Genomic DNA, 27,421 nt, shown 5'->3' on the forward strand with positions numbered 1-27,421 from the left:
CATATTTTCTTTTAATGTTACCATTTTTTATTTCTCTTTCATGCTGTCCTATACGTCTTTGTATTTGCACTCCCAATCTACTGTTCTCTCTTTCATTTCTTTGGTGAGACTTGCCATTGCCAATTTCAGTTTTACTATTTTGCCCATTATTTTTGCTGTACAGGACATAAATTCTGTGCTTATAATTCTCAGTTCTTTTTTTTTACCCACTCAGGAAAAGCATATTCTGATTCCTCATATTCCACAGGTTCCTCTATTTCATCAAGTATTGGATCATTTTCTTTTGTTTTGCAGTATTTATTCATTAGCTGTTTGAACTAATTTACTAGATCTAGAAGCCATATTTCTTTCTGCTGTTAATGTTTTCCCTATTGATTTATTTGCTTATCTTCTAGATTTTTGAGTTTTCTTCCCAAGATCTTTGGAAATTTCACTCTTTCCCCCCATTGCTCACTTTCTGACTCTCCTCCGATGATGGTTTCCTTGGGGGCTGGGTCTCAAAGCATCTGTCTCTACCCAGACTAGACAAGTAATAATTCATTTTTAGAGGGAAAAGAATTGGCCCCAACTGGATGCCAAGTTCTTTCCCTCTGGCTTAGTGGAGTGCTGTACAGTTTCCCCCTCTATTCCCACACACTGTGGCTTATTGCTCCTTCTCTTCCTGTTCTCTAGCCCTAGAAGTTCCGAGAGCTGCTATCCTGGTTATGGGATTGATTTCTGTCATTTGAGTCTCTGAGGCTCTGGGAGGAGAAGGGGATGGGGTTGAGGACTGGGTTCTATTTCAAGCCCAAACACAGGTCCTGTTGTTTCTGGCTCTCCTGAAGGGATCTTCTGTAGTGCAGACCTGGGCCCATTGTGACATACATGGGCTATCCATCTTGGCTCCAGCAACCTTCCTTAGCTGGAAGTGCTACCATCACCTCAGATGTCTGCAGTGGCCCATGGAAATTTCTGCCTTCTACATGTAGGATCTCCATGGCAATGGAGAGAAGAGGAAAGTTCTGGGGGCTGGGGTTAGGTTTTGTTGTGAGCCTAAGCTCATGTGTCCAATCCTTGGATTGACTAGTGCAAGCTTGGTGCTGGCAGCCTGGGAGGTGGGGGAGGGGTGTTGAGTGAGCCTAGACTAGGCATCAGTTCATGGATTTTTTTAAACCTTCTTTTATATTACAAGTGTTCTAAGTCATGGAGACAACTGACATTGCTTTATCTATTTTGCATAATTTCTCATTTGGAGAAATTTGAGAGATTGAGGGGATCAGAAAAAATGTCTAGTCCTCCATCTCCATCACATGACCTAGAAGTCAGATATTAGAATATTTTAATTGCATATCATTTTTTTTTGGTGCAGAATGATGATCATGGGAACCCATGATTTGCCAAACTGGCATAAGTACCATGGAGTTGGATGTTCAACCTGATTTTCTGCTGAGGAACATATATCTTGTTGAGGTGACACAGGGAACTTCTAATACCCCCTCCCACCCCGCAGTGATTGAGGATGGGTGGTTTGTATCAAAGATGATTAGTTACTGAGAGTCAGTGGGGATACACTCTTGTTGAGTAACCTCCCTATTCTGTGGTCTGATAAGATCTTTGGAGATCACTCTGTTGTTCTCTTTTTGACTCTTCTTTCTTTGGGGTAGGGAGAGGATTTCTTTATCTTTCCTTCCTCTATCCCCAACCTCAGTGGCAATGGTAATAGCAGCAGAAACATGTTTTCTCAAGCAGATATGAGACTAGACCATGAGTCTTAGAATGCCTTCTTCTGCCTCTTTGTTTCCTTCACTGAGTACTGGACATTAACTAGCATACCTAAGAAATGGATGATTTTCTGCTTTAGCAGTTACCTCAACCTCACAAGAGTTTGGATGTTTCAGAAAAGAGGGAGGAAGATTTCCTTAGGTTTTTAGAGAAGATATTCACTAACAGGATCATCCTGTACCTGAAGGACTAAAGAAAGCTATGTTTTTACTAGCCAGAAAACCTAGACTTTGTGAATTGTTAAGACAGTACAGTTCCAAGGTGAGTGCAATATATCTGATAGTGGTCCTGAAAAGAAACTTATCTTTATTTTCTAGGGGGAATATAATAAATGTAATAGGCTTTGGAGATGTTTTATGTATTTCTTCTTGTGCCTCTGAATCTTCTTGGTCTTTTTGTTCAGGGTAATTTTGGGGGGGTGAAGTAAAGGCTATCTCATACATTTAGTACATTTCTAGGAGGGGACCCCTATGATGTTTTTGGTGAAACCCCAGACATGAACCATATCTAAGTTTGTTTTAGAGATTTCTTTGGAAGGTTTACTCTAGGGCATGGACAGAGCAAGAGAGAAAACCTGACCCCCACACCCCCTGCTTGAGGTTAAGCACTACAACTCAGAAGTGGAGCTGGCAGTGTCACCCCAGAGTTCCTTGTTGGGGCTCCCTGAGCTATGGGATACATTTCAAGGAAATATTTATATCCTGCGTTATCAAATGAGATATTTGTAAAAAGCACTTAGCACAATGCCTGGCACATAGAAGGTGTTATATAAATGCTTATTCTCTTTCCCTACCCTATTCTTTCATATTGCATTAATAGTGGTTTGCATTTATAAAACACCTTAAGGTTTGCAAAATCCTTATAATTATTTCATTTTATTCTCACAACCACCATGGGAGGAAGATACTATTATTATCCCCATTTTACAGATAAGGAAACTGAGGCTGAGAGAGGTTAAATGATTCACCCAGAGTCATATAACTAACTGATTTCAGGAGCTGAATTTGAAATCAGATCTTTCTGATTCTAGGTCCAGCACTCTGTCCACTGTGCCACCTAGCTGCCTGTGAGTTGAACCAGTATCCAGACTGAGGAAGGTTATAGTTCCATTCCACTCTTCTCTGACCCAACCACATGTAGAGTATCATGTCCCATTCTGAGTATCATATTTTAGGAAAGACTGACCAATATCCAGAGGGAGGTGGTCAGGAAGGTGAGAAAAATGGAAACCAAGCTATGGGTTGAAGGAACTAAGAATAATTAAGTTGCAGAAAGATTTGGGGGAAATGTTATAGTGATGTGTGGAAGAGGGATTGTATTTGTTCTGCTTAGTTAGAGGGAGAACTGGAGCCCTCCCTGGGTGGAAGTTGTAGAAAAGTCAGTTTTGGATTGAGAGAGGGAAAAACTCCCTAACAGTTAGAGCTGCCTGCAAGTTGAATAGGTGATGGGGAGATGGGAGAGGGATAAGGGATTATACCTATTAGGAGCCAGGCACTTAAAAAAATTATCTTACAGGGGCAGCTAGGTGGTGTAGTGGATAGAGCACCGGCCCTGGAGGCAGGAGGACCTGAGTTCAAATCTGGCCTCAGACACTTAACACTTACTAGCTGTGTGACCCATGGCAAGTCACTTAACCCCAATTACCTCACCAAAAAATTTTTTAAAAAAATAACAAAAATTATCTTACAACAACCCTGGGAGGTAGGGGCTGTTATCCCCATTTTACAGTTGAGGAAACTGAGGTAGAAAGAGGTTAAATGACTTTCTTAGTGTCATGCAGCTAGTAAGTACCTGAGTTGGGATTAGAATTTAGGTCTTCCTGACTCTAGGCACAGCCTTTTATCCACTGTGCCACCCAGCTGCCTTTAAAGGCAGTGAAAGGGAGAGGTAGGGAATTCTCTCACAGGATGTCTTCAAGGAAAGACTGGATGACCGATTGTCTTAGCTTTCCAGGTATTATTTAGAAGGTATTCCTGCTTGGGTAGAGTTTAGATTAGATTATATCTGAGGTGGTGGGGGGGAACGGTTAGGTGGCACAGTGGATAAAGCACCAGCCCTGGATTCAGGAGGACCTGAGTTCAAATTTGGCTTCAGACACTTGACGCTTACTAGCTGTGTGACTCTGGGCAAGTCACTTAACCCTCATTGCCCCACAAACCAAAAAAAAAAAAAAAAAGAAAAGGAAAAGAAAAAATACATCTGAGGTCCTTTCCATGTATGACAATTTGTAAAAACCATATATAAGAAAAGACAAATTTATAGTCAGTCTTATGGGTGAGTGTTAGTCCTATGCCTCAACAATGGTGTTATGAAGGCTTTGCACTATTTTTTTCTTTAATTGGGTGCTCAAATATGTGGAACTATCTTTTTAATTGGATGAGATGGGGCCAAATCAGTTCATTTTTGTCAACAAATCCTGGGTCAAGAGTCAGGCTACTCACTCTGTGTAGGATTGGAGGTAAATTTGGCTCTTAATGTAATCTTGATGATCAAATTAATTCCTACTCCTATGGTAGGATAAAATACTTGTGGGATTAACTATATTAATCCCACTCCAAAGTGATCTATTGTGTCTGATTTTGCCTGAGAAATGTTAGATTAGAACCCAGAGATAGTAAATGTTTTAAAATTGTGACAGGAAAGCCACAAAGTTCTATGGTCTTTGGGGGTGGGGATTCAGAATAAGTACAAATGACTCACAACCTCAAAAAAAATCTTAAATTGGCATGTTTAAAGTGGCATGTTTATTAAACTCATGACAGATTCTCACAACAGCAACAAATGTCATTTTGCTACATCAAATTTCCCTTACTAAGGAAAAAAAAAAATGATAACCTCACATAGGGTTGATGGATCCGGGCAGTTTTTTTTTTCCCTGGCTACCTATGATAAAAACAGTCCCTCCATTCACTGCTCCTCAGTGCTATCTTCTTTCATTTTCTTCATGTCCTTTCTTGCCTTATGTCCCCGAAATGCTGCCTGGATTTTGACGGCAGCAGCAGCAACATCGTCCTCATCAGTAGTAGCTTCCTCCTTCATTAAAGTAGAAGAAAATGGAAAGGTTTTAAACACTTCATATTTTTGATACATTAAAATGGTTGTAAAAGTTACATCAACTTGAAAATGCAAAAATCAAAGAACTGTTGACTCTTGAGGGAATTTTTTATACTGTTTTGTCATTTATGCACCAAATGGAAAATGCCCCAAGAGTAGGCATTTTATTTTCTTGCTTTTTAATATATCTTTGTGACAAAAAAATGAATCATTGCCAAGTTATATGTGATTTAAATTTTTTAAAAATTAATTTTAATTTAAAATTTTTTCAAAAGAGTTCTGAAGTAACACTTTTGTTTCTTGAACAAAAATATATTTCGGGAAATAAGAAATGATATTTGAAGCCTGGTTTCACATAGAATAGTAGACATTTCATTGATTTATATGCAACACAGTTTTACTTTTAGGATGTGATTTTAGGATGTGAAGTTCTGAATTTGCTGAACAAAAACATAAAATTACCTTTATTTTTCAAGAATATATTTTATTTCTTATTTTGGTTACATTTTGAGTTCTGAGTTGTCCCCCTTCCTCCCAACCCAATTGCCTCACAAAAAAAAGAAAAAAAAAGAGCTTCTATAAACAGTTTTTGTACAAATGGGTCCCTTTTCCTTCCAAAAGACTAGATTTTGACATTTATCAAAAACAAGATTACTATAATAATTTGCTATTGTGAATTATATATCTACTCTATTACACTGTTTTACCATTCCGTTTCTTAGCCAGTGCCAGATAGTTTTGATAATTACTGCCTTAATAATACAGTTTAAGATCTGGTACTGCTAGACTTCTTTGGACTTTTGTTAATTCCTTTGATATTCTTGACCTGTTGTTCTTCCAAACAGTTTTTTTTTTTCATTTTTTCTAGCTTGATAAAATAAATTTTTTTGGTAGTTGTATTGGTATGGCACTGAATAAGTAAATTAGGTAGAATTGCCATTTTTATTAACATTGGCTCAGCTCCACCCATGAACAATTGACATTTTTCCAATTATTTAAATCTGACTATTTGTATACAAAGTTTTTTATAATTATGTTCATATATATCCTAGGTTTGTCTTGGCAGGTACACTTCTCAGGTATTCTACATTGTCTATGGCTATTTTAAATGAAATATCTTTTACTATATCTTCTTTCAGGGCTTTATTAGTGATCCATAGAAATGCTGATGATTTATGTTAGAGTTTACTACTTTGCTAAGATTATTGTTTCAACCAATTTTTAGTTGAATCTCTAGGATTTTCTAAATATACCATCATATAGTCTGTAAAAGAGATAGTTTTATTTACTCATTGCCCATGCTGATTCCTTTAATTTCTTTTTCTTCTCTTATTGCTATTACTAGCATTTATTTAACACTGAATAATAATAGGCTTCCTGGTTTCACTCATGATCTTACTGGGAAGGCTTTTAGCCTCTCCCCAAATAATGCTTGCTGATGGGTTTTACATAGATGCTTCTTATAATTTTAAGGAAAATTCCATTTATACCTATGCTTTTCAAGTGTCCCCCCTCCCCACCCAGGGCAATGAGGGTTAAGTGACTTGCCCAAGGTCACACAGCTAGTAAGTGTCAAATGTCTGAGGTCAAATTTGAACTGAGGTCCTCCTGAATCCAGGGCTGGTGCTTTATCCTCTGCACCACCTAGCTGCCCCTCAAGTGTTTTTAATAGGAATGAGCGTTATATTTTATCAAAAACTTTTTCTGCATGTATTGATACATAAATACATGATTTTTTAAACTTTTGTTATTGATATAATCAATTATGTTAATAGTTTTCCTTATATTGAAACACCTCTGCATTCCTGGTATAAATCTCACTTGGTCACAATGCATATTTATTTATTTATTTTTGCAGGGCAATGAGGGTTAAGTGACTTGCCCAGGGTCACACAGCTAGTAAGTGTCAAGTGTCTGAGGCCAGATTTGAACTCAGGTCCTCCTGAATCCAGGGCCAGTGCTTTACTATGTACAATGTATAATTTTTATAATATATTGTTGTAGTCTCCTGGCTAGTATTTTATGTAGGATTTTGCATCACTATTCATTAGTGAAATTAGTCTATAATTTTCTTTCTCCATTTTTGCTCTTCTTGGTATAGGTATCAGCACAATCTTTGTTCCAAAAGAGGAGTTTGATAGGCCTCCTTCTTTGCCTATTATTCCAAATAATTTATTTAATATTGGAATTAGTTGATGTTTAGATGTGTAGTAGAATTCACTTTTCAAAAAAAGAAAATGTCAAATTTATTATGCGATGGAAATGTGATTTTTCTTAATTAAAAGGGAGAACAGAAAAATTTTAGACCACTTTCAGTTTTCTCTCAAAAAATAAGTAAAGTCTGGATTTATTTACTTCTGTTTGCTTACTGCTTGAAGACACCAGGCAAGCCCTGTTATCAGTTTCTACACTGGGATTCCCAGATTGAGGGGGAATCCTAAAGGGCTCCCAGAGAGAGAAAAACTTGTTTTAAAATCAGGAAGCAATTGGAAATTAAGTAAAATTTAATGTTTTCTGAGAAAGCTATAAGGTAGGGTAAGAAAACAAAAGAAATGGATTTAGTCTCTGAGTGATTTGAAAGGAAATAGAGAAAAAGCTACATTAGAGCCCTTCAGAAAATGACAGTCTCCATCAGACACTATTTTTTAAAATAGTGTAACTCCTGTTAGCTCTAATTAATCAAAATTGTGTTTTGAATGAAATCAGATACTCTGCATCAAGAGATTATTATGCTATAAATTAAAGGATACTTCTAATGTAAGTCATTATTGGCCATTTGGCAATGAGGCAAATTTTATCATAGATCATAAAGGATAACAATTTGCTTTACTTGAAAGTGGAATAAAGTCATCAAGGAAGGATATATTCAAGGCTATATCAGTATCTTTATTATTTTTTTAAAAATGTCTTTTCAGTATCTTTAAATGTTAAAGGATTTATGAGTACTGTCAAAAGGTACTCATTTAATTTATATTTAATTGAATTATTAATTATATATAATTATATTTAATTGAACCAATGTGAAATGTTCACAATTATATCCCAACAGTTGTAGTCTCACCATCGCTTTTCTTTTTAAAATTTTGCTATTTTATTTATTTTGTTGGTTACATTTAAAGTTCTGAACTGTCACTCCTCACCTTCTTTTGACACACACATATAAATATATATGTAAAAGCATACTATACATACTTCTGTTTATCAGTTCTTTCTATGGAGGTGGATAGTGTCTTCCTTCATAGGCCCTTTGTAGTTGATTTGAATATTTATAATATTTAGAATAACTTAGTCGTTTTACAGTTATTCATTGAACAATATTGCTGTTACTGTGGTAGAATTCACTTGTAAATCCATTTTTTGTGTGTGTGGGTTGTTTTTTTTGGGGGGGGGCAATGGCAGTTAAGTGACTTGCCCAGGGTCACATGGCTAGTAGTAAGTGTCAAGCATCTGAGGACATATTTGAACTCAGGTCCTCCTGAATCCAGAGCCAGTGCTTTATCCACTTCACCATCTAGCTGCTCCAATCCATCTGGTCTTGATTCTTTTTCTTAGGAAGTTCATTTATGGCCTGTTCAATTTCCTTATTTAGATATTCTATTTCCTGTTCTGTTAATCTGAACAGTTTATATTTTTGTAAGTTTTCTTAGATTTCCCTTAACTTGTTAAATTTATTGGTATTTAATTGGGCACAATAACTCCTTTAATTGCTTTATTTCATCTTCATTGGTGGTAAATTCACTCTATTTTTGATACTAGTGATTTGGTTTTCTTCTTTTAAAAAATCATATTAACCAAAGGTTTATCTATTTTGTTGGTTCTTTTCAGAAAACCAACTCCTAGTTTAATTTATTAATAGTTTTCTTATGTTAAATTTTATTAATTTCATCTTTAAGTTTCAGGATTTTCAATTTGGTGTTTAATTGGGGATTTTTAATTTCTTCTTTTTCTAGTTTTTTTAAAATTGCATAGCCAACTTATTGATCTGCTATTTCTCTATTTTATTGATATAAGCATTTACAGATGGACATTTCCTCTGATTAAAGCTTTTGCTGCATCCCATGAGTTTTGGTATGTTGTCTCATCTTTCTCTTTAATAAAATTATTTTTTGTTTCTATGAGTTGTTATTTGGACCACTCTTCATTTAAGATTAGGTTATTTAGTTTCCAAGTAATTTTTAACTTGTGTTACCCTGGTCCTTTATTAAATATAATTTTATTGCATTAAAATCCAAAAATGATACATTGGAGTATAAGATTTTTATGTCCTTGTCAATTTTTGAAAAGGTGCCATGTACTGCTGAAAAAAGATATATTTCTTTCAATTCCCATTTAGTTCTCTCTAGATGTCTGTCACATGTAGCTTTTCTAGGATTCTATTTATCTCCCTGTCTTTTTTCTTATTTAATTTTTGGTTAGACTTACCTAGTTCTGAGATGGGAAGATTGACATTCCCCACTATTTGAGTTTTGCTATCTATTTCCACTTGTAATTAATTTACCTTTTCCTTAATAAATATAGATGCTGGGGGCAGCTAGGTGGTGCAGTGGTTAAAGCACCGGCCCTGGATTCAGGAGTACCTGAGTTCAAATCTGGCCTCAGACGTGACACTTACTAGCTGTGGGACCCTGGGCAAGTCACTTAACCCTCATTGCCCCACCAAAAAAATTAAAAATAAATAAATAAATAAATATAGATGCTACAGTATTTGCTTACAAGTCAGTACTGATATTACTTCATTATCTATAGTAACTTTTACCACAATGTAGTTTCCCTGCTTATATCTTTTAATTAAATCTATTTTAGCTTTAACTTTGTCTGAGGATCTTGATGGCTATACCTGCTTTTTTTTTCTTTTCATCAGCTGAAACATAATAAATTCTACTCCAGTCCTTTATTTTTACTCTGTATGTCTCTCATTTTTAAACGTTTCTTGTAAACAACATGCTATCAAGGTTCTAGTTTTTGATCCATTCTGCTATTCATTTTCATTTTATGGGTGAGTACATCACATTCACATTCAAAGTTATAATTACTTTTTTCCCCTTCCCCCCCTACCCTTTTTGAGTGGGGCAATGAGGGTTAAGTGACTTGCCCAGTGTCACACAGCTAGTAACTGTCAAGCGTCTGAAACTGGACTTGAACTCAGGTTCTCCTGAATCCAGGGCCAGTGCTTTATCCACTGCACCACTTGGTTGCCCCAGTTTAATTTACTTCTGATCACTGCCTCCCTAATCTGTACACCCTTCTAAGAGACCCTTCCTTATCCTATCCACTTGCCCTTGTATTTCTCTGTAAGTTAAGATGACGTTTATACTCATCTGGATTGCCTCTTTAACCCAGTTCTGTTGAAAATAAGGTTCCCATGCTGCCTGTGCTCCATCCCATCCTGTTTTCCCCTGTAAAAGTTCTTCCCCTCATGCCTCTCTTGTATGAAATAATTTGCTCCATTTTATCTCTCCCAACCCAATTTTATTTTTTAGGATCATCTCATCATAATCAACTCAATTCCAAGTCCTCTATCTATGTATACTCTTTTTAAGCTACCCTAACAATTGAGGGAATTGAGGGAATTAGGATAGCAAGTAGTTAGATTGTGGGAATTGAGTGAATCACACTGACTCCATCAGTTATGGCACTAGCTCAGTTCCCTTTCTATTCAATTATGAAATCCATAAGTTCAGCTTTTGTCTTATGAGTAAACTGTATTCAGTTCTGGAAATTGGGAGAAAACCTAGCCCTGTGTTGCTGGGAAAGAGACCCTTAACCAAGAACCTAGGTTAAACTGGTCAGAAACCAGTCAGATCCAAAGATTGATATGAGGATTTTCTCACAATTGTACATCTCAAGCAACACATATGTCTTTCTTTTCAGACTTAAAAAATTTTTTAAAAATGTAATAAACATTTTTATTTATAGTTTTGGGTTCCATTTTTTATCCCTCCTTCCCTCCCTCCTCTTCCCTCACCCTGAGGCAGCAAGCGATTAGATATGGGTTATACATGTATGACTAAACACATATCTTATCTGAAAACTGGCCTCTTATGAACCAATCAGTTATTATTCCCATGTACCTTAGTGGGCCACCTCTTTCTGAATCCAGGAAATTGAACCCATTTGTTTTCCCCTTTCCCAAATGGGAAAGTCCCTAATTTTTCATCAAATTAGAAATCAGATTACACAATGTTATATTGTTTCCTTTAAACTGGTCTTATTTGATCATTTTTAATATATAAAAGTCTGCTTCCCTCTGCATTCAGGGTCCGGGTCTCTAAGCCAAGGATGTTTAGTTCTGGTTTGCTGAGTAATTGGCATGCGTTGCTTAATAAACTGATATTCTTAGAAGATGAAAACTTTGTTTACTAAGTCATTTCAACTTTCACCCACCACAAATGACAGACAACATTCTTAAAAGTTATAACTATCATTTTCCTATATAAGTAAAGAGTTTAAACCTATCAAATATTTTGTGATTAGTCTTTCATGTTTACCTTCCAATAACTCTCTTTATTCTTATATTTGTAAGTAAAATTTTCTGTTCAGTTCTGGTTGTTTCCTCAAGAATGTTTGAAAGTCTTTTAATTCATTAAATATCCATTTTTTCCCTTGCAGGATGACATTCAGCTTTGCTGGGTAGGTTATTCTTGGTTACAAAGCCAGCTCCTTTGCTCTTTGGAATATCATAATCTTTGCCATTTGGTCTTTTAAAGATAGAAGCTACTAAATGTTGTTTTATCTTGACATTAGCTCCACAGTATATGAATTGTTTTTCTTTAGTTGCTTGTGATTTTTTCTCCTTGACAGAGGAGCTTTGAAACTTAGCTATAGGGGCAGCTAGGTGATGCAGTGGACAGATCACTGGCCCTGGAGTCAGGAGGCCCCCAGTTCAAATCTGGCCTCATATATTTGACATTTATTAGTTGTGTGACCCCTATGGGCAAGTCACTTAATCTCAATTGCCTCCCCAACCTTAGCCCACCCCTATTCCTGCAAAAAAAGAAAAATAAATTTATCTACAATGTTCCTGTGAGCCTTCATTTTAGGATCTTTTGCAGGTTATGATTCGTGTTTTTTTTTTTCAATTTCTATTTTACTTTCTAGCTCTTTTCCTTAGCAAGCTGTTTTTGATTATTACTTTCAGGTAGTCCAACAATTCTTATATTATCTTTCCTTGACTTGTTTTCCAAATCAGTTATTTTTCCAATGAGATATTTTATATCCTCAATTTTTTCATTCTTTTGATTTTGCTTTATTATTTCTTGATATCTTATGAAGTCATTAGCTTCTCCTTGACCAATTCTAATTTTTAAGGATTTATGTTTTAGTAAGTTATTGGATCTCTTTTTCCAATGAGTTCACTTTTGGGGGGGGCAGGACATGAGGGTTAAGTGACTTGCCCAGGGTCACACAGCTAGTTAGTATAAAGGGTTTGAGGTCAGATTTGAACTCAGGTCCTCCTGAATCCAGGGCTGGTGCTTTATCCACTGTGCCACCTAGCTGGCCCCTAATTAATTAAATTTTTATAATTTTCTTGCATTACTCATTTCTTTTTCCATTTTTTCCTTTACTTCTTGTGAGAAAATAATGAGATTTGGCAGATACTCAAAGGCTCACTGGGAGATTAATCTAAATTGATTGAATTAAGTGAGAGTGATTGACTTTGCTTATTAGCCTACTTCAAGTTAATTAGATTGTAACCACATCTGGCTGGCCCTTAAAGAGGTATTGTTCTCAGAAGCCAAGGACTTTGAACTTGAGAACCAATCCAGTGAACCAATGGATGATACCTACCAATCAACTTGAAGCAGTGTATAAGGACCGACAAAGCTTCCACACTCAGTTTGAGAGGGAGTTCATGGTTGAAGCAGGCTCATGGCAGAGGACTTGAGGAAGAACCAGACCAGGCTGAAACTCTAGGCTAGATAGGCCTTTTCTTTTTTTTTTTTTTTTTTTTTTGTGGGGCAATGGGGGTTAAGTGACTTGCCCAAGGTCACACAGCTAGTAAGTGTCAAGGGTCTGAGGCCAGATTTGAACTCAGGTACTCCTGAATCCAGGGCCGGTGCTTTATCCACTGCGCCACCTAGCTGCCCCTAGATAGACCTTTTCTTAACTCCATGTGTTCTCATTTTTTCTAATACCTAGTATGCTTTAATAAATGCTTAATGCCCAAAGACTGGTGCTAAAGCTTCTAATTTAAGGCAACCACACATTAGTTTTTTTAGACAACACATTTAGATTTTAAACATCACATTCTCTTATTTGATTTTTAAAGTCCTTTTAAAACTGTTCCAAGAGCTCTTTTTGGGCTTGTGGTCATTTTACATTTTTCTTTGAAGCTTTCTTTATAAGTTGTTGTTTTGACTTCATTGTCTTCTGAACCCTGATCTTCTCTATCACCATAGAAACTATCTCTGGTCAGGTTCTGGTCTGTTTGTTGTTTACTCATTTTAATGGCCTATTTCTTGTCTGTTTATGTTAAGGTTAGGTTATGCTCCTGGGGGACAATGTCTCAGGATTTAGGTTTTTTGTGCTGTTGTGTTCAGAGGTCTATCTGGGGTCTTTGATTTTTTGGTTCTTGCAATGTGCTATGATCCAAGGCCAGGTGTGGTCGTGTGGTCACTGCTCCTCTGGCTCACATCCTGGACTATGAGTCACAGCAGGTACTCCTCTCTTCCCCTGAGCCATAACCAGGGCCCCCAGCACCATAGCTACCACAAACACTTTCACTCCCTGCAGTCTGGAATGCACCACACTTCTCCTATGTCCACAATCCTGAGTTTGCCCCTCCATCCTGGACCCCACACCAGGGTCCAGTGACTCCTGTGAATGACCACAACCAGCAGAGCCCCCACCTCTTTGCCATGGCACTCACTAGGCAGGTTTGCTCATTCCTCTTGGGGCAACTTACCTATGCCCTACCATAAGTGCCAGTAGAGGACCTCTAGTCTTGTTTTGATCAGCTGCCTGACCCTTCACAGCAAGTTCTGGGCATAAGTTCCCAGAGTGGCGGCTACCACCCTGACACAACTGCCCTCAGGGCTTGCTGTTTATTGACATGGTAGTATCTGCACTTCTCTTTGGGGCAGACCAACCACTTTGTAGGTCAGATCTTTCCTAATGTCTTCCTCCAAGCTGTCTCACGATGGACTACTGCTTTATTCTGAATTTAATTATTTCTGTCTAAAATTCACCTTGAGGCATTAAGTTATTCTGCCATCTTCCCACAATCCTCCATCATTGCCCTTTAAAAGGAAACTTTTAAAATCCCTAAAAGGTGCTGGCCTAGTAGGGGCAAAAGAAATTAAGCTGAAGTTAGAAATTAGCAAGATCAAAATGGCTTTCAACTTCAGAAAATATGAGGAAGGAGGGAAATAGAATCATAGAATCTCCTTCTTTGAAGGGAGATCAGAGGTTATATGAGCATATCTTATCAGAAAGCCCCTCTACAATATACTGAACAAGTGGTAATGTAGTTTCTACTTGAATAATCATAATTGCAAATTACATTTAAGGCTTACACAAAAAGCTTAGTTACTGCCTCCTCCTGAGACAGTCCACAATTCATTCCACTCTTGGATAGCTCTAATTGTTTGAAAGTTTTCCCTTAAATTATCTTATTTTGTCTTCCTTTCTATTCCCCATCCAACTTCCATACTTATGGTAAGGATAATTTTGCTTTCACAATATAACTATTAACAACCTATGGTGATTTTCTATTGCCTATTAAACTGAACTCAAACTCTAATTCTGGCATTTTAGGCTCATTACTTCTCAAAATGAACCTTCTGCAAATAAACCATGTGTACAACAGGAAAAACACAAGCAAACATAACTAAGCATGATTGATAATATCTTAATGAGCTCATCACTGATGCTTAATAATTTGCTTTAAAAAGTATCCCTCGGGGCAGCTAGGTGGTGCAGTGGATAGAGCACCGGCCCTGAAATCAGGGGTACCTGAGTTCAAATCCTGCCTCAGACACTTAACACTTACTAACTGTGTGACCCTGGGCAAGTCACTTAACCCCAATTGCCTCACTAAAAAAATTAAAAAATTTTTTTAAAAAGTGTCCCTCACAACTCTAATAGATAATTTTGTTGTTTAGTTATTTTAATCGTGTCTGACTTTATGATCTAGCTCAAATTACAGATAAGGAAACTGAGGCAAACAGGGTTAAAGGACTTGCTCAGGGGTCACACAGCAAATAAGTATCTGGGGCTATATTTGAACTCTGGAAGATGAGTCTTCTTGACTTCAGGCCTGGAACTTTATTCACTGTGCCACTAGTTGCCCATAATAGCTAATATAATAGACTGTATTAATTTTGGGAATATAATTGGGTAATGATAATACTATTTGGGGCAAATCCTGAATGACATCGAAAATCACCTACCACAAATGATACCTGTGTCTCTTGCTCTTTTACTGTTTCCTGAGGTGTTTCTTTTTCAGGTGCACATTTTTCAGGTGGTACCTCCTATAGAAAGGAGAGATCAAGTAGGTAAGATTCACAGTGTCTCAAGTCAAAATGCCCAAAGCTGCTAAAGAATGAAGTAAACTGAATACTAAGGATCAAAGAAAAATATAAAATAAGTAAAATCTAGGTAAGCACAATACTTTGCACACAATAGGAGCTTATTAAATACTTGTTGAACTAAACTGAATTGAAGCAGGAAAGAATGAGTAAGCATGATAAAAATATGAAAGTTAGTAGTAATAAACAAGCAACAAACACACCAGAAACCAGTAAAAATGCTTTAATTTCTCATTTTGGAATATTGCTGTCTGGTTGCAGTAAAGAGCTTCTTTTGTGGTACTGGCCACTACAACAATAATTTATATCACACATTGACGACATTATAATTAATCATGCACAAAATATTGAGTGCTCAAATCTCAGAGAAATGCCAGCTAAAGACTGTTGTGTTTTATACATTGTATAAGGTAGGGGTGTGTGTGTGTGTGTGTGTGTGTGTGTGTGTGTGTGTGTGTGTATAGAAAAAAATGACTACTGCTATTTTCAGTTTCTGGGGGGAGAAGATTGTGTATATATGGAAGAAAGATCTGATCTCAAGAAGAAAAGGGAGGATAAGTAAAAGTGATTTGGAGGACTTTGGAATTGTGAAGGAAATTGGGCATAATTTGACATGCATGTCATATTTTAGGAAAGCAGTTTTCAAAGGGTTCAGAGAAAGTAAAAGTCTCTCAAACTAAACTTTTAAGGAAAAGTCATCCCAAAAAGAATGGGATGCTGTTAGGTGTCTGTTGATTCATGATTCCCTAAGCTGGGAAATGATGCATCTATCTGTCAATGTGATGACAACAATCAGCTTCCCAGAAATCATTTCCAAGATTTGCCAGGCCAAATGACTATTTCCCACTTCTGGTGATTCATATCAGCATAAACAATCCTTCCACAAGGAATCCAAAAACCGGGGTATGAAATGGAAGACCTTGGGCCTAGGGAATATGTTTGAATTAGTGCTGCCAATTGGAGGCAAGGATTTCAGAAGATAATGACAGATTTGAAAATGACCAATAAGCTGATTAAAAAGATGGTACCTGGGGCAGCTAGATAGCACAGTAGATAGAGCACCGGCTCTGGAGTCAGGAGGACCTGAGTTCAAATCCGGCCTCAGACACTTAACACTTACTAGCTGTGTGACCCTGGGCAAGTCACTTAACCCCAATTGCCTCACTTAAAAAAAAAAATAAATAAAAAGATGGTACCTGAGAACAGGATTTGGATTTCTGGATTACAACTTAAAACATAGGAATGGAAGCCTTCTGGCCAGAGATGGACCATATTTAACAAAAACAATGATAAAAATGTATTTGCCTGAAATAGACTGGCACTTTGGTCCAGTGCATGTCTAGGAGTGCATATGTGTGTCTTTTCTCTTCATCATCATCCCCATACATCTAGAGATAATCATTCCTGCCCCTCTGTCATCAGTAAAACAGGGTTTGTGTCTAACACTTGTAGTACCTCTCTCACTGGGCTGTTGTGCCAATATGAATTATTACTGCCTGTCACAGTCTAAAGGCTTATTATTATTGCCATTGTATACTCTGTTCCTTCCATATCTGGTTTTTAACTACACATAAAAGGCTAAACATATTCATGAAAACATTAATAAAAATAAAATTATTTCCTTCTCCTTTTGTTATTGCACAGCTGTAAAATAGTTAACCTGGATTATAACAGTGGAAAATCACCAGATAATAAATGGAGACATTGGTAGTAGGGAGTGCAAGGGGATAGTATGCTGGATTTGGAGTCAGGAAGACTTGAGTGCATATTCTACTTCAGGCACTAATTTCGCTGTGTGACTCTGGGCAAGTCACTTAACATTTCTTAGCTCAGTTTCCTCATATGTAAAATGGGGATGATAATAATAGCACCTTTCTCCCTGGGTTGTGGTAAAGATCAAATGAAATAATATGTAAAGTCCTTTGCAAACTTTAAAGAACTACACAAATGCCAGTGATGTTGCTATTGTTAGCTATCCTGCAGTATTTTATTGGTTCTCGTCTCTGTTCTTTCCCTTGGTCTTTCCTGAGGAAGGCATTAGGTTCTCTTGTCACCTCTCAGACTATGCCATCTCATGACTCTGTGCTTTGTGCAAAATCTGTCTTTCATGTTTGTAATTTTTTCTCACTTCAGTTTAGTCTCTTGGAATCCTAGAATCCCTAGTGCTCCCTCAGGGCAGGGTAATGATAACTATGTTATAGATATTAGGGAAAAGAAGGTGAGATAAGATAATGATAATTATATATGTTTCATATATAGGGGAAAAGAAGAAGGGGTGGGATAATAACTTTATGTGTTCTACATATTAGGGAAAAAGAATGACTAGGATAATGATAACTATAACTATATTTTATATATACATAACACATATACACATGTTAAGCATAGGATGATAATAAAGGGTAGTAAGAATGCAGAGCTACTCAATTTATTTTTGTTTTTTGTTTTTTTTTTTGGTAAGTATAATATCTTTGAATTGGTAAGGAGAAAAATAGCTCAAATAAAATATATGTGGGGAAATAGTAAGGGAGCACACAGCTGTCCTTAATGAGTTCAAGAAGTCATTTGGCCCAGATGAACTAAATCTTCAGGCACTCAATGTGATTGCTAAACCATTCTCAGTGACCTTTGTAAGACTGTAGAGATGGCATAGAATTAGAAATGGAGGGGACACCTATCAATTAGGGAATGGCAGAACAGCTAAAGTACATATGTGATGGAATACTATTACTGTGCTGTAAGACATGATGAAGGGGATAGTTTCAGAAAAACCTGGGAAGACTTATATGAACTGATGTAAATAAAGTGAAGTGAACAGAATCAGGAGAATAACTTACACAGAAACAGCAATATTATAAAGAAATCAATTGTGAAAGACTTAGTTAAATCTGATCAATACAGTGACCCATTACAATTCTAAAGGATTCATCATGAAAAGTGCTGCCCATCTCCAGATAGAAACCTGATGGATTAAAGATTCAGAATGAAACATCTTTTTTTCTTGCTTACCCCTTCCTCACCACTCTCCAGAACATGGCTCATACAGAAATTTGTTTTATGCGATTCTATATTTTGTATTTCATGTTTTCTCAATGGGTGAAGGTGTAGGGAAAGGAAGAGAATTTAGAACTAGAAATAAAATCGAATTTTTTAAAAAAAGGATTGTGGAGAACAGAAGGGGTTATTACAGAGATGGAAAAGGGCAAATAATCTAATTCCCCCCCCCAAAAAAGGGAAATGAATATAGTGTGCAAACTAAAGCCAGTAATATTGATTATAATATTCCTAGCAAAATTAGATAAAGCACGATTAAAAATATGGTTGGTAAATATTTAGAGGAGGAAGTGTTGATTACAAAGGACAAGAATATGTTCATCAAAAAATATCACACTAGGTGCACAGGAGGCGCATGGCAGGGACGAGATAGCGACCGAAGGTGATGTAGAACTGGAATTGGAGACCGAACCGAGTGGCCCTGAGCAGCCGACTGAAAAGCCACCGAAACATGACAGTGGCGTGGCCGACCTGGAATGAGTGACCGACTATGCGGAAGAGAAGGAGATCCAAAGCTCCAACCTGGAGACAGCGATGTCTGTGATTGGAGACCGGCAGTCCCGGGAGCAGAAGGCCAAGCAGAAGCGGGAGAAGGAACTGGCAAAAGTTACAATCAAGAAGGAAGATCTGGAACTGATAATGACAGAAATAGAAATCTCACGGGCAGCAGCAGAACAGAGTTTAAGGGAACACATGGGCAATGTAGTAGAAGCTCTTATTACCCTTACCAACTAACCTTTGAATGGCAACACCTCGATGGATTTATTTATTGGAGTAAAGGTTTCTTTGTATCACCCAAAAAGACCCCACAACCCCCCAAAACATCACACTAGACAAATCTCACTTTGTCAAGGCTATTAGGTTAGTTGATGAGCAGAATTTTGTAGATAAAGGTTGCCTACATTTTAACAAGGTATTTGACAGAATTTCTCCCATTATACTTGTGAAAAGTATGGGGAGATATGTGCTAGGTGATTATAAGGTTGCATTCAGAACTGGCTGAATGACTGGACCCAAAGAATAATTTAGTCCTCAATGGTTTAATGTAAACTTGTCCCTAGTTGAGCATCTCAGATACCTGTGCAGTTTACTGTTTTTATTTGTAGACATTACAAAGATAGGAGGGAAGGTTAACATAATGTATGATAGTATCCAAAAAGATCACGACAAAGCTAGAACATTGGGTTGAATCTAATAAAATCTAATATGAATAAATGTAAAAATCTCATGAGTTTAAAAAATCAATTTTAGAAGTATAAAATAGGAGAGACATAGATATCAGTTGTAAAAAATAACTCGGGATTTTAATGAAATACAAGATTAATATTGGTCAACAGTATGGTATGGCAGCCAAAAAAGGTGATACAAATTGTAAAGAATAAATTGTTATTTGAGGTTTTTATGAGCCCATCTTTTGGCTAGAATTTGAAAGAAAAACATCGATGTGCACTGGCCTGGGGCTCCGCAAACCACACCGTGCTCCACCCACTGGTTGTAGCCATTGCCATGGCGCTGGCACCACTCCCCGATGCCTACATGGGCCTGGCAAAATTATAATGATTGGAAGCCTAGTAAGGGCAGTCATATGACTGTCAGAGCGGCCAGCCAATTGGCTGGGGACTGTGTGGGGGCGCTAGGAGAAGGGAGTTTTTTTTCCTGGCATTCTAGCTGGAAGCTGGAAGGCGCTGGAAGAGGCTGTGCTATATTCTCAGCTGATTCCTGGGCGGTGGTGTTTTTACGGGTTGTACAGGTTGTATAATTTCCCTTTCCCCATTTTATTTCCTTTCCCTTGATCCTACCGATCCTGTTTGTGTGTGTGTGTGTGTGTGTGTGTGTGTGTGTGTTTTTTAAGTTCGTTCTTGTTAAAATAAATCCTGTTCTGTTTTGAGGGAGGCTGCTGGTCTCCTTCCTTGCCCCAATATTGCGGCAAGCTGCTTAGCTAACACTCCCCAATTAAAAATTGGTCCCCACAAAACTGAGGTTGAATTAAGAATGGCAGTGTCCAGGACCAGGTGAGCGATGTAAGTCTTGATGCTCTCTCATAAAACCACATCTAGGGTGTACTATGTTCAGTCATGGATAACATATTTTAGAAAGGACAACTATAAGTTAGCAAATGTCCAAAATAAGGCTGCCCCGCCTGGTTTTAACCCCAAGAACAAGATGCCCCTCTCTCAGGATAAGCTCGTCACTTCTAAACTCACCACCATGCTTCAAACTTTAGCTTTGACACCACCTCTCTCAGCTTTCTCTCCCCTCTGGTTGGAGGGCAGAGTACCAAACTCCTCCCAGAGTTTTCCTTTATAGAGACCAGACTTCTCAACTCAACTTTGTATCTGCTGCTCTGCCTTGTTCCAAGTCCAGGGAATAAAATGCCCCTGTTCTGGGTATCTCTTTATGCCTCTTCCCTTTCTTGTCTCCATGTGTATTGTCTCCCCTATTAGAATGTAAGTTCCTTGAGAGCAGGAACTTTCTTTTTATTAATTGTATCCTGCTACGTAGTAGACAATAAATGTTATTGGACTAAAGTGTCCAAAATAGGACAAACAGAATGGCTCTGGGCCTTAAGATTATGCTGTATGTGAACTGGTTGAAGGAAATGAAGATATTTAGCCTGAGAAAGGCAAAACCTGGTTGAGGTGAGAGGCATGATAACTGTATTCAAATATTTTAAAGGCTATCATGTGGAAAAGTGACTGGAGAGTTTCTGCCTGGCAACAGAGGATAAAACTAGAAGCAATGGCAAGGAATTGCAGAGAAACACACTGAAGCATGACAGGAGGAAGAACCTTTTAACAAATAAAACTTCTTCTACTTTTGACTTTTAGATACTTGGAGGGAGGGATGGAGGGAGACAATGAGTATTTATTAAGCATCTACTATGTGCCAGGCACTGTGCTGGGCCTTCACAGGTACTCATTTGATATTTGAAGATTTCCTTCACAATAACAGAAATATTAAGTCATCACCTGCTTTGAAGCCCATTCAACAGACACTTGATGACTCATTGACCAATTATAGAAAGGTTTTGTATTCAAAAGAGGAAGCAGAGATCCTGAAACTTCTTAATAACTATAAAGACTTTTGGCTTTTTGCAGACATTTTTCCAAGTCCATTGGGGAAGCTTTCAAAATGCGGAGCTTAGTCTCTCTCTTTGTGTTCTAGAACTTTGCAGGTGCACTGTGGATGGGCTGGTTATCTCAGATAGATAAATTATACTGACGATACCAGAGTAGTATGGCCAATCATTGCACAGCTCAATTAGAGAAAAATTATATTCTATTATTCTAGGCTCTACATCCCCTAATACCAGTCTGTGATCTTAAAATCAGAGAATTCAAAAGATGGAAGGGCATCTAAGCATTCCATCTTACAGGTGAGGGAACTTGTTCACAGACATTGACTTGTTCAAAGTCACTGAGCTAGTTATGTTCTTTTAAGGGATGGGCATGTACAAAATGTGGAATAAACAAAGAAAATCCATCACCACAAGGGGGCAAGACAATAATACCTTAGTAGCATCATTTTATGTGAACTATTACTTGTTGAAGTTTCATGAATATTCTTTCTCTGTCTAGGTCATATATTTAGTACAAGCCAAGTAATAGCATATACATTCAGATCTTTCTGAGTAGGACTGTGGCCAGAAACAATGGCATTTAAAATAATATCTAATTTGATGAGATATAGGTGATACATTTTGTAATTCTTGAGAGAAACTAATCATATGTATGTAGACTTATCCAGGAGAGCAGACAGAGCCACTGACCTTAAAAGCATGGTTGTTGTAGAAGCGGTCATCTACCTTAGCCCCCCATTCTGCTGGATCAAAATTGGTTTCTGAAAAAGAAAATAAGAATTATTGTGGGTTTGTTCAGGTAAACTCAGAATACAGCAAAAGTGAACTCTTGACAAATTAATTATTTTACTTCTAAGCCAAAAACACACTGGCATAGTGCCTAGTGCAAGAGGTGGTATCTGTTTTATAGTAATAATAGTTAGCATTTATGTGGTGCTTTAAGGTTTGCAAAGCACTTTTTGTACATTATTTTTTGATCTAGGACAAGTGCTATTATTATCTCCACTTCACAGATGAGCAAAATGAGGTGGAGAGGGATTAGGTGACTTCTCAGAGAGTCACATAGCCAGTATATGTCAGAGGCAGGATTTGAATATAGGTCTAAGTATGACACACTGATTACTAACACCATACCTAGCTACCTTACTGTGCCACCTAATGTTATCAATACTGGGAAAGATAATACTTTTACATGGTGGGGGCAAATGGGGTACCAGGAGATAAAGAGATAAGGAGAAAAATGAAAGAGAAAGATGATCAATACAAAGAAGCTGATAATTGGTTTAATGCCTAAAGAGGAAGAAGAGAGATGTGGTTATGTAGTCTTCCATATTGCTTCAGCTAAAACTTTTATTTAGAGAGAAAGATCCCTAAATTGGTTCTCTGGGGATTTTTGTGGTTAACATTATCATTAAATTTCTATTACCTTTCCATAAGCTGCTATATATAATACAGCTAAAAATACAGTCCTGTAAACCCTTGAGTAACTTATGTTGCAAATTATGATGTAAAAGTTACTATTATTACATTAGAAGTGTCCGTGAGAGGCAGTGTTGACACAGTGGGCTGTTGACCTCAAAGCCAATTAAGAGCTGAATTCTAGCCATGCCTCTTACACATACTGGCTTTTGACTGACCCTGGACAAATCACCTACTCTCTCAATAATTCCTCAGGGAATTCTCTAGGTGTTTTTTTACACTGGTAAAGGGAATTTCCTCATAGGAAACTATACTAACAGAATCATAGGGTTAGTCCAAAAAGAAAAAAAAGAAAAGAAAAAGACATGCTAAGAAAAGGACATAAGTGTACGATATCCTCTAATAATAAATGACCTCACAACACGTAATAACCCTAGAAAAATAATTTTTTTGAGAGGGATTGGGAGTGGTTTTTTTCCTAATGTAACATGGCAAGGAGAAAGTTGGGTAAAGGAAGAGATGAAAATAAAGGAGAAAAGAAAGAGAAGGGGCATAGAAAGAAAGTAATTCAGATTTAGAATCAGTTAAATCTCTGTTAGATGAATAATTTTTGATAATTTGGTTCTCTTTTTATTTTATTTTTCTAGGAGGTTCTCTTTTATCTGGAAAGGACCTGTCACTTCACTCCCTGTTTAAAAAAAATGACTTGTTTTTTCAAGCACATGGAAAGGGGTGTTTACCACTTTATATTTAGTGGGCATGGACTTTTATTAGTCCACTTAAGTCCTACTCTGATGAGATCGTGATGAGGAAATGAACCTTGGTCATGAAATTTCAAGTTAGTAAAGCATAAGGCTCCGGCCTAACAATTAAAAGAGGCTTATCACCAGAATGTGTTGGTCATCAGGTGATGATTTCTTTTTCAGCTATAGCAACTCATGAAGCAGTCTAATAAGATGTGGAGGGGCTGTGATCTGCATCAGCAGAAACTGGAAGTATTTAAGTAGTATTAGTTGGAAGACTAGTATCTAGAGACTATTAATCTGAGATTGCTTTAATTACTGTGATCTGGAAATAGTGACTCAGTATTTGTATAATGGAAGGTTAATGAGTTCTAAAATTATAAAATGAATAGTTTTAACTTATAAAATTAATGTTGTATTAACATAATTAAGTTACCGCTTATAACACTTCACATCTTAGCCCAAAGTCTAGAATTTGCCATTTTTTTTCTCCAGAGAATATACGAAAGTATTGAAAGGCAGTTAAATCTCTGTTAGGCCATGACCTAGTATTAATAATTACATGTTGAAATGACCAGTGATGTACAGAAAAAAAAAATGGGTTGGGCAGAAGCTCCTAACAATGCTGGGAAGGGGCAAAAATTTGAACTGTGTTTAGTGTGGGAGGGATGCTACTTGAATTATACCAGTCTCAGAGAGGTTATTCTCCCTTTCCAAAATGAACTAAAACAAGACCCATGTGAAAAGTGTGGGATTTTCTAGTCACCTTACTCCATTGTTGGATGAGTGTCATCAAGAACATTAATTGGTGTAGCTTCAAAGAGAACTTGTCTCAGTCAGGATTAGGCTTTAATATAACTTTTAGTTCCTACCAATCAATCTCTGGTGGTGGTAGTGTTTGGTTGTTTTCAGTTGTGCCCAAGTCTTTGTGACCTTGTTTAGGGCTTTCTTGGCAAAGATACGGGAGTGGTTTGCCATTTCTTTCTCCAGTTTATATTACAGATGAGGAACTGAGGCAAACAGGGTTAAGTAATTTGCCCAGGGTCACACAGTTACTGAGGCTAGATTTGAACTCTGGAAGATGAATCTTTGTGACTTCAGGCCCAGTGCTCTATTCACTTTGCCACCTAATTGATTATTTTGGTTACTTTCAGTCTTGGGTACACGATCCTACTAACTTAAATGGGTTCTGACTTGAAGAATTCTGAAGGTAGAAGTGAAATATGTTTGCTTAACTTTTTTCTCAACTAGTCACTGGCTGAAAAGGCAGACCCCTGTCTCAGGGCAGGAATGAGGCCTAGAGGATGTGAGGGGGTGGGGAGAAATGGGGAATTGAATAACAAAATAGCTGCTATTATTGAGCTGGGCAGTTTCCTTTTCAAAGAAGAGTAATAACTTTTGGTGTGGGACTATTCAAAATAACCCTGGGAAAGCACAATTAGGCCCCATTTAATTTAAACTGTATAGGATTCTTTCTTACAGAACAGTACTTTTAAGTGAGAAATATTTAGGTATGTTAGAGAGGTCAAGGAATTTATTTCATAGAGATTTTTCAGAATAGAGTAGGCCAGCCAGTGATTTAGTACTGTCTGCTTGAAAGCTGAATTGCAGATCTAATGTGCTGGGAGATCCTGTCTTGCTAAATAAGTCCTTGAAAGGCCAATTATGAAGGACAAAAAGAAACAGGTTAAAATTAGGAAAATGCAATACAATGAAACCCATTAAAAATCTCTTCTACTGAAAGGGCATTTGTCTAAAAGGCATATATATATATATATATATATATATATATATATATATATATATATATATATATATATAACCATTTTATTTTATTTTATTTTAGCGGGGCAATGAGGGTTAAGTGACTTGCCCAGGGTCACACAGCTAGTAAGTGTCAAGTGTCTGAGGTCGGATTTGAACTCAGGTCCTTCTGAATCCAGGGCCAGTGCTTTATCCACTGTACCACCTAGATGCCCCCATATATTTTTGACTACTGTATCAAATACTAAAAACTTATATTTGAATGTGTCCTGTCAAAAAGACATCTTTCCTTCAGCAAATTTCACTGAAAATCAAATTATTAGTTTAAATTTAACTTGAAAAAAAACTTTAAAAAGCCCATTTTAAAGCTTACTCTCTCTTTTTTCTAGTAGGTTTTCAAAATATGCTGCTGCAAAAGCTGGAATATTGTCCGGCTGCTCCCTCAGAATCTCCCGTGTCAGCCCTTCGAGAAGATTCCCAAATCCTTGTGGAATTCGGTAGTGCGTATTGGAGAATGGAATCGACATCTCTTTGGAAGGAACTGCCTATTGTACACAGAGATTCATTAAAGAGCACTAACTTTAACTTCTATTTCTGGACTTCATTTGCACAATTAAAATGCCAAAATAAATAATTTCTGATAGACAAATACTTCTCTAGTTCAACTTTTCTTGAGCACAATCCCAGTCTCAGATATACCTTCAAAGAACTGTAGGCTTTCCTTGGATAGTAAGGGAAAACTGAAAAGGAAGACCCATTTAGGTGGGCCAAATCCTTTATTTCTATAACAAACTGTGGATGATTTGATGTTAATAATTTTTAAACTCTGTATTTCAATTTCTTTGAGTCTACATAGGGGAAATCATACCAGATGCCTCCTTACATCCCAGAGATGATTGTGTTAAGGTAAACTAGCAGTTAGGTTAAATAAATATTATGATTATAAAGTGCTGCAGAGCCCCTCATCATGGAAGATGTAGAGATTACCTTGTTTGTAAATAAAAATCTTTAGGAAAATTTTGCTCAAGAACTAGTACAAATTTAGAGGCCCTCCATCTTATCAAGGCCCAAGTGATGAAAGAGCCTCAAATTCAATCTTTACCTCATCTATTTCTGCACAGGGGGGTCATGTCACTCTCTAGATGTGCTAAGCTGCCATTCCTGGGGGTGAAACAAAGTCCTTAAATCTCAGAGGTTTTGGAGTTCTTATGTTTGTTGGCTTTGTCTTGGCAAGTCCTCCTGCTATCTTGCAGCAAAAGTTTACATCAGTTTTAAGAGAGGGTGAGTCCCTGGGGTGGGTCCTAGTGGGTGGGCGAGGCCACTTAAGGTCTTGGTCTCTTAGACTGGGTTGGACGGGAGAGGGAGGGCCTTGAGGGAAGGGTCCGGTTTGGAAGAAGGGCTGAGGCCACGGGAAAGGGCAAGTAGGGTGTGATTAGGGCCCAAGGGGAAGGGAGTGTGGCAGAGGGAAGAGGGAAGTTTAGTTCTCTTTTGAGAGGGTTGGTTCCGGTGAGATCTCGGGTCAGGCTGGGAGATGGGGTTTGGGGGCCAGAGGGGAGAGAGAGAGACGGGCCCTGGACCCTAGCAGGGGCGGGCCGGCGGCCACCCTCTCCGGGGCAGACTTTCCCTGGGCTGGGAAGATCTCCGACTCTCGGGGAGCAGGCCACCCTGGGCCCCAGGGTGTAAGGAGCAGTCGCCTTGAGGGTTCCGGGGAGCTTGTCGAAAGGGCGAAGGAAGAAGGGGAAAAAGGCGGCCAACAGTCGCGGAGACGGAGTAGACGGGCTACCGTCCTTACCTCTCCTTTCTCCGGCTGCCGGTGCCGATGGTTCCGGTTGTTTCTTCTCGTTGCCGGGTAACCGTTTTCTTGGCAGATTCCCTATCTACGGCGGCTGAACAGGGCAAAAAGCTTAGATTCGTCCCTGTGGCGGAACCACCAACCGCTTCAAGCACTGAAGATTAAAGAGGGTGGGGTGGGGCTGGGCCCCGCCCTGATCTAAGCCCCGCCCCAGCCAACCTCA

The 27,421-nt window shown here is 37.8% G+C and overlaps 1 protein-coding gene and 1 pseudogene across 3 annotated transcripts; one reads left to right on the forward strand and one right to left on the reverse strand.

Annotated features, from left to right (window-relative positions):
- Positions 1-4,491: 4,491 nt before the first annotated feature.
- Positions 4,492-27,397, reverse strand: SPA17 (sperm autoantigenic protein 17). Of its 3 annotated transcripts, none has more exons than XM_043994216.1 (5): positions 27,199-27,397; positions 25,780-25,951; positions 22,171-22,241; positions 15,219-15,290; positions 4,492-4,794 (listed from the first exon to the last, which is right to left on the reverse strand). In XM_043994216.1, exons 2-5 carry the CDS (start codon positions 25,931-25,933, stop codon positions 4,669-4,671), a joined length of 423 nt encoding a protein of 140 aa, XP_043850151.1. In that variant the 5' UTR covers positions 25,934-25,951; positions 27,199-27,397; the 3' UTR covers positions 4,492-4,668. The 3 variants fall into 3 exon arrangements, with proteins under 3 accessions (XP_043850151.1, XP_043850149.1, XP_043850150.1); XM_043994214.1 differs by having other exon boundaries at positions 15,207-15,290; positions 27,199-27,392; XM_043994215.1 differs by lacking the exon at positions 27,199-27,397 and adding an exon at positions 26,509-26,640 and having other exon boundaries at positions 15,207-15,290.
- LOC122746172 lies at positions 16,253-19,136 on the forward strand (annotated as a pseudogene).
- Positions 27,398-27,421: the final 24 nt, after the last annotated feature.

This window comes from Dromiciops gliroides, chromosome 3 (assembly GCF_019393635.1).
Source record: "Dromiciops gliroides isolate mDroGli1 chromosome 3, mDroGli1.pri, whole genome shotgun sequence".
NCBI classification, from domain to species: domain Eukaryota; kingdom Metazoa; phylum Chordata; class Mammalia; order Microbiotheria; family Microbiotheriidae; genus Dromiciops; species Dromiciops gliroides.

Bases quoted from the DNA above. Each gene is read 5' to 3' on its own strand.
- SPA17 (XM_043994214.1), bottom strand. From the start codon at position 25,933: ATGTCGATTCCATTCTCCAATACGCACTACCGAATTCCACAAGGATTT. The intron at 15,291-22,170 runs GTCAGTGGCTCT...TCCTTTCTATAG, and splicing joins ACAACAACCATGCTTTTAAG to GAGGTACCACCTGAAAAATG. The intron at 4,795-15,206 runs GTAGGTGATTTT...ACTTTAATGAAG, and splicing joins AGACACAGGTATCATTTGTG to GAGGAAGCTACTACTGATGA.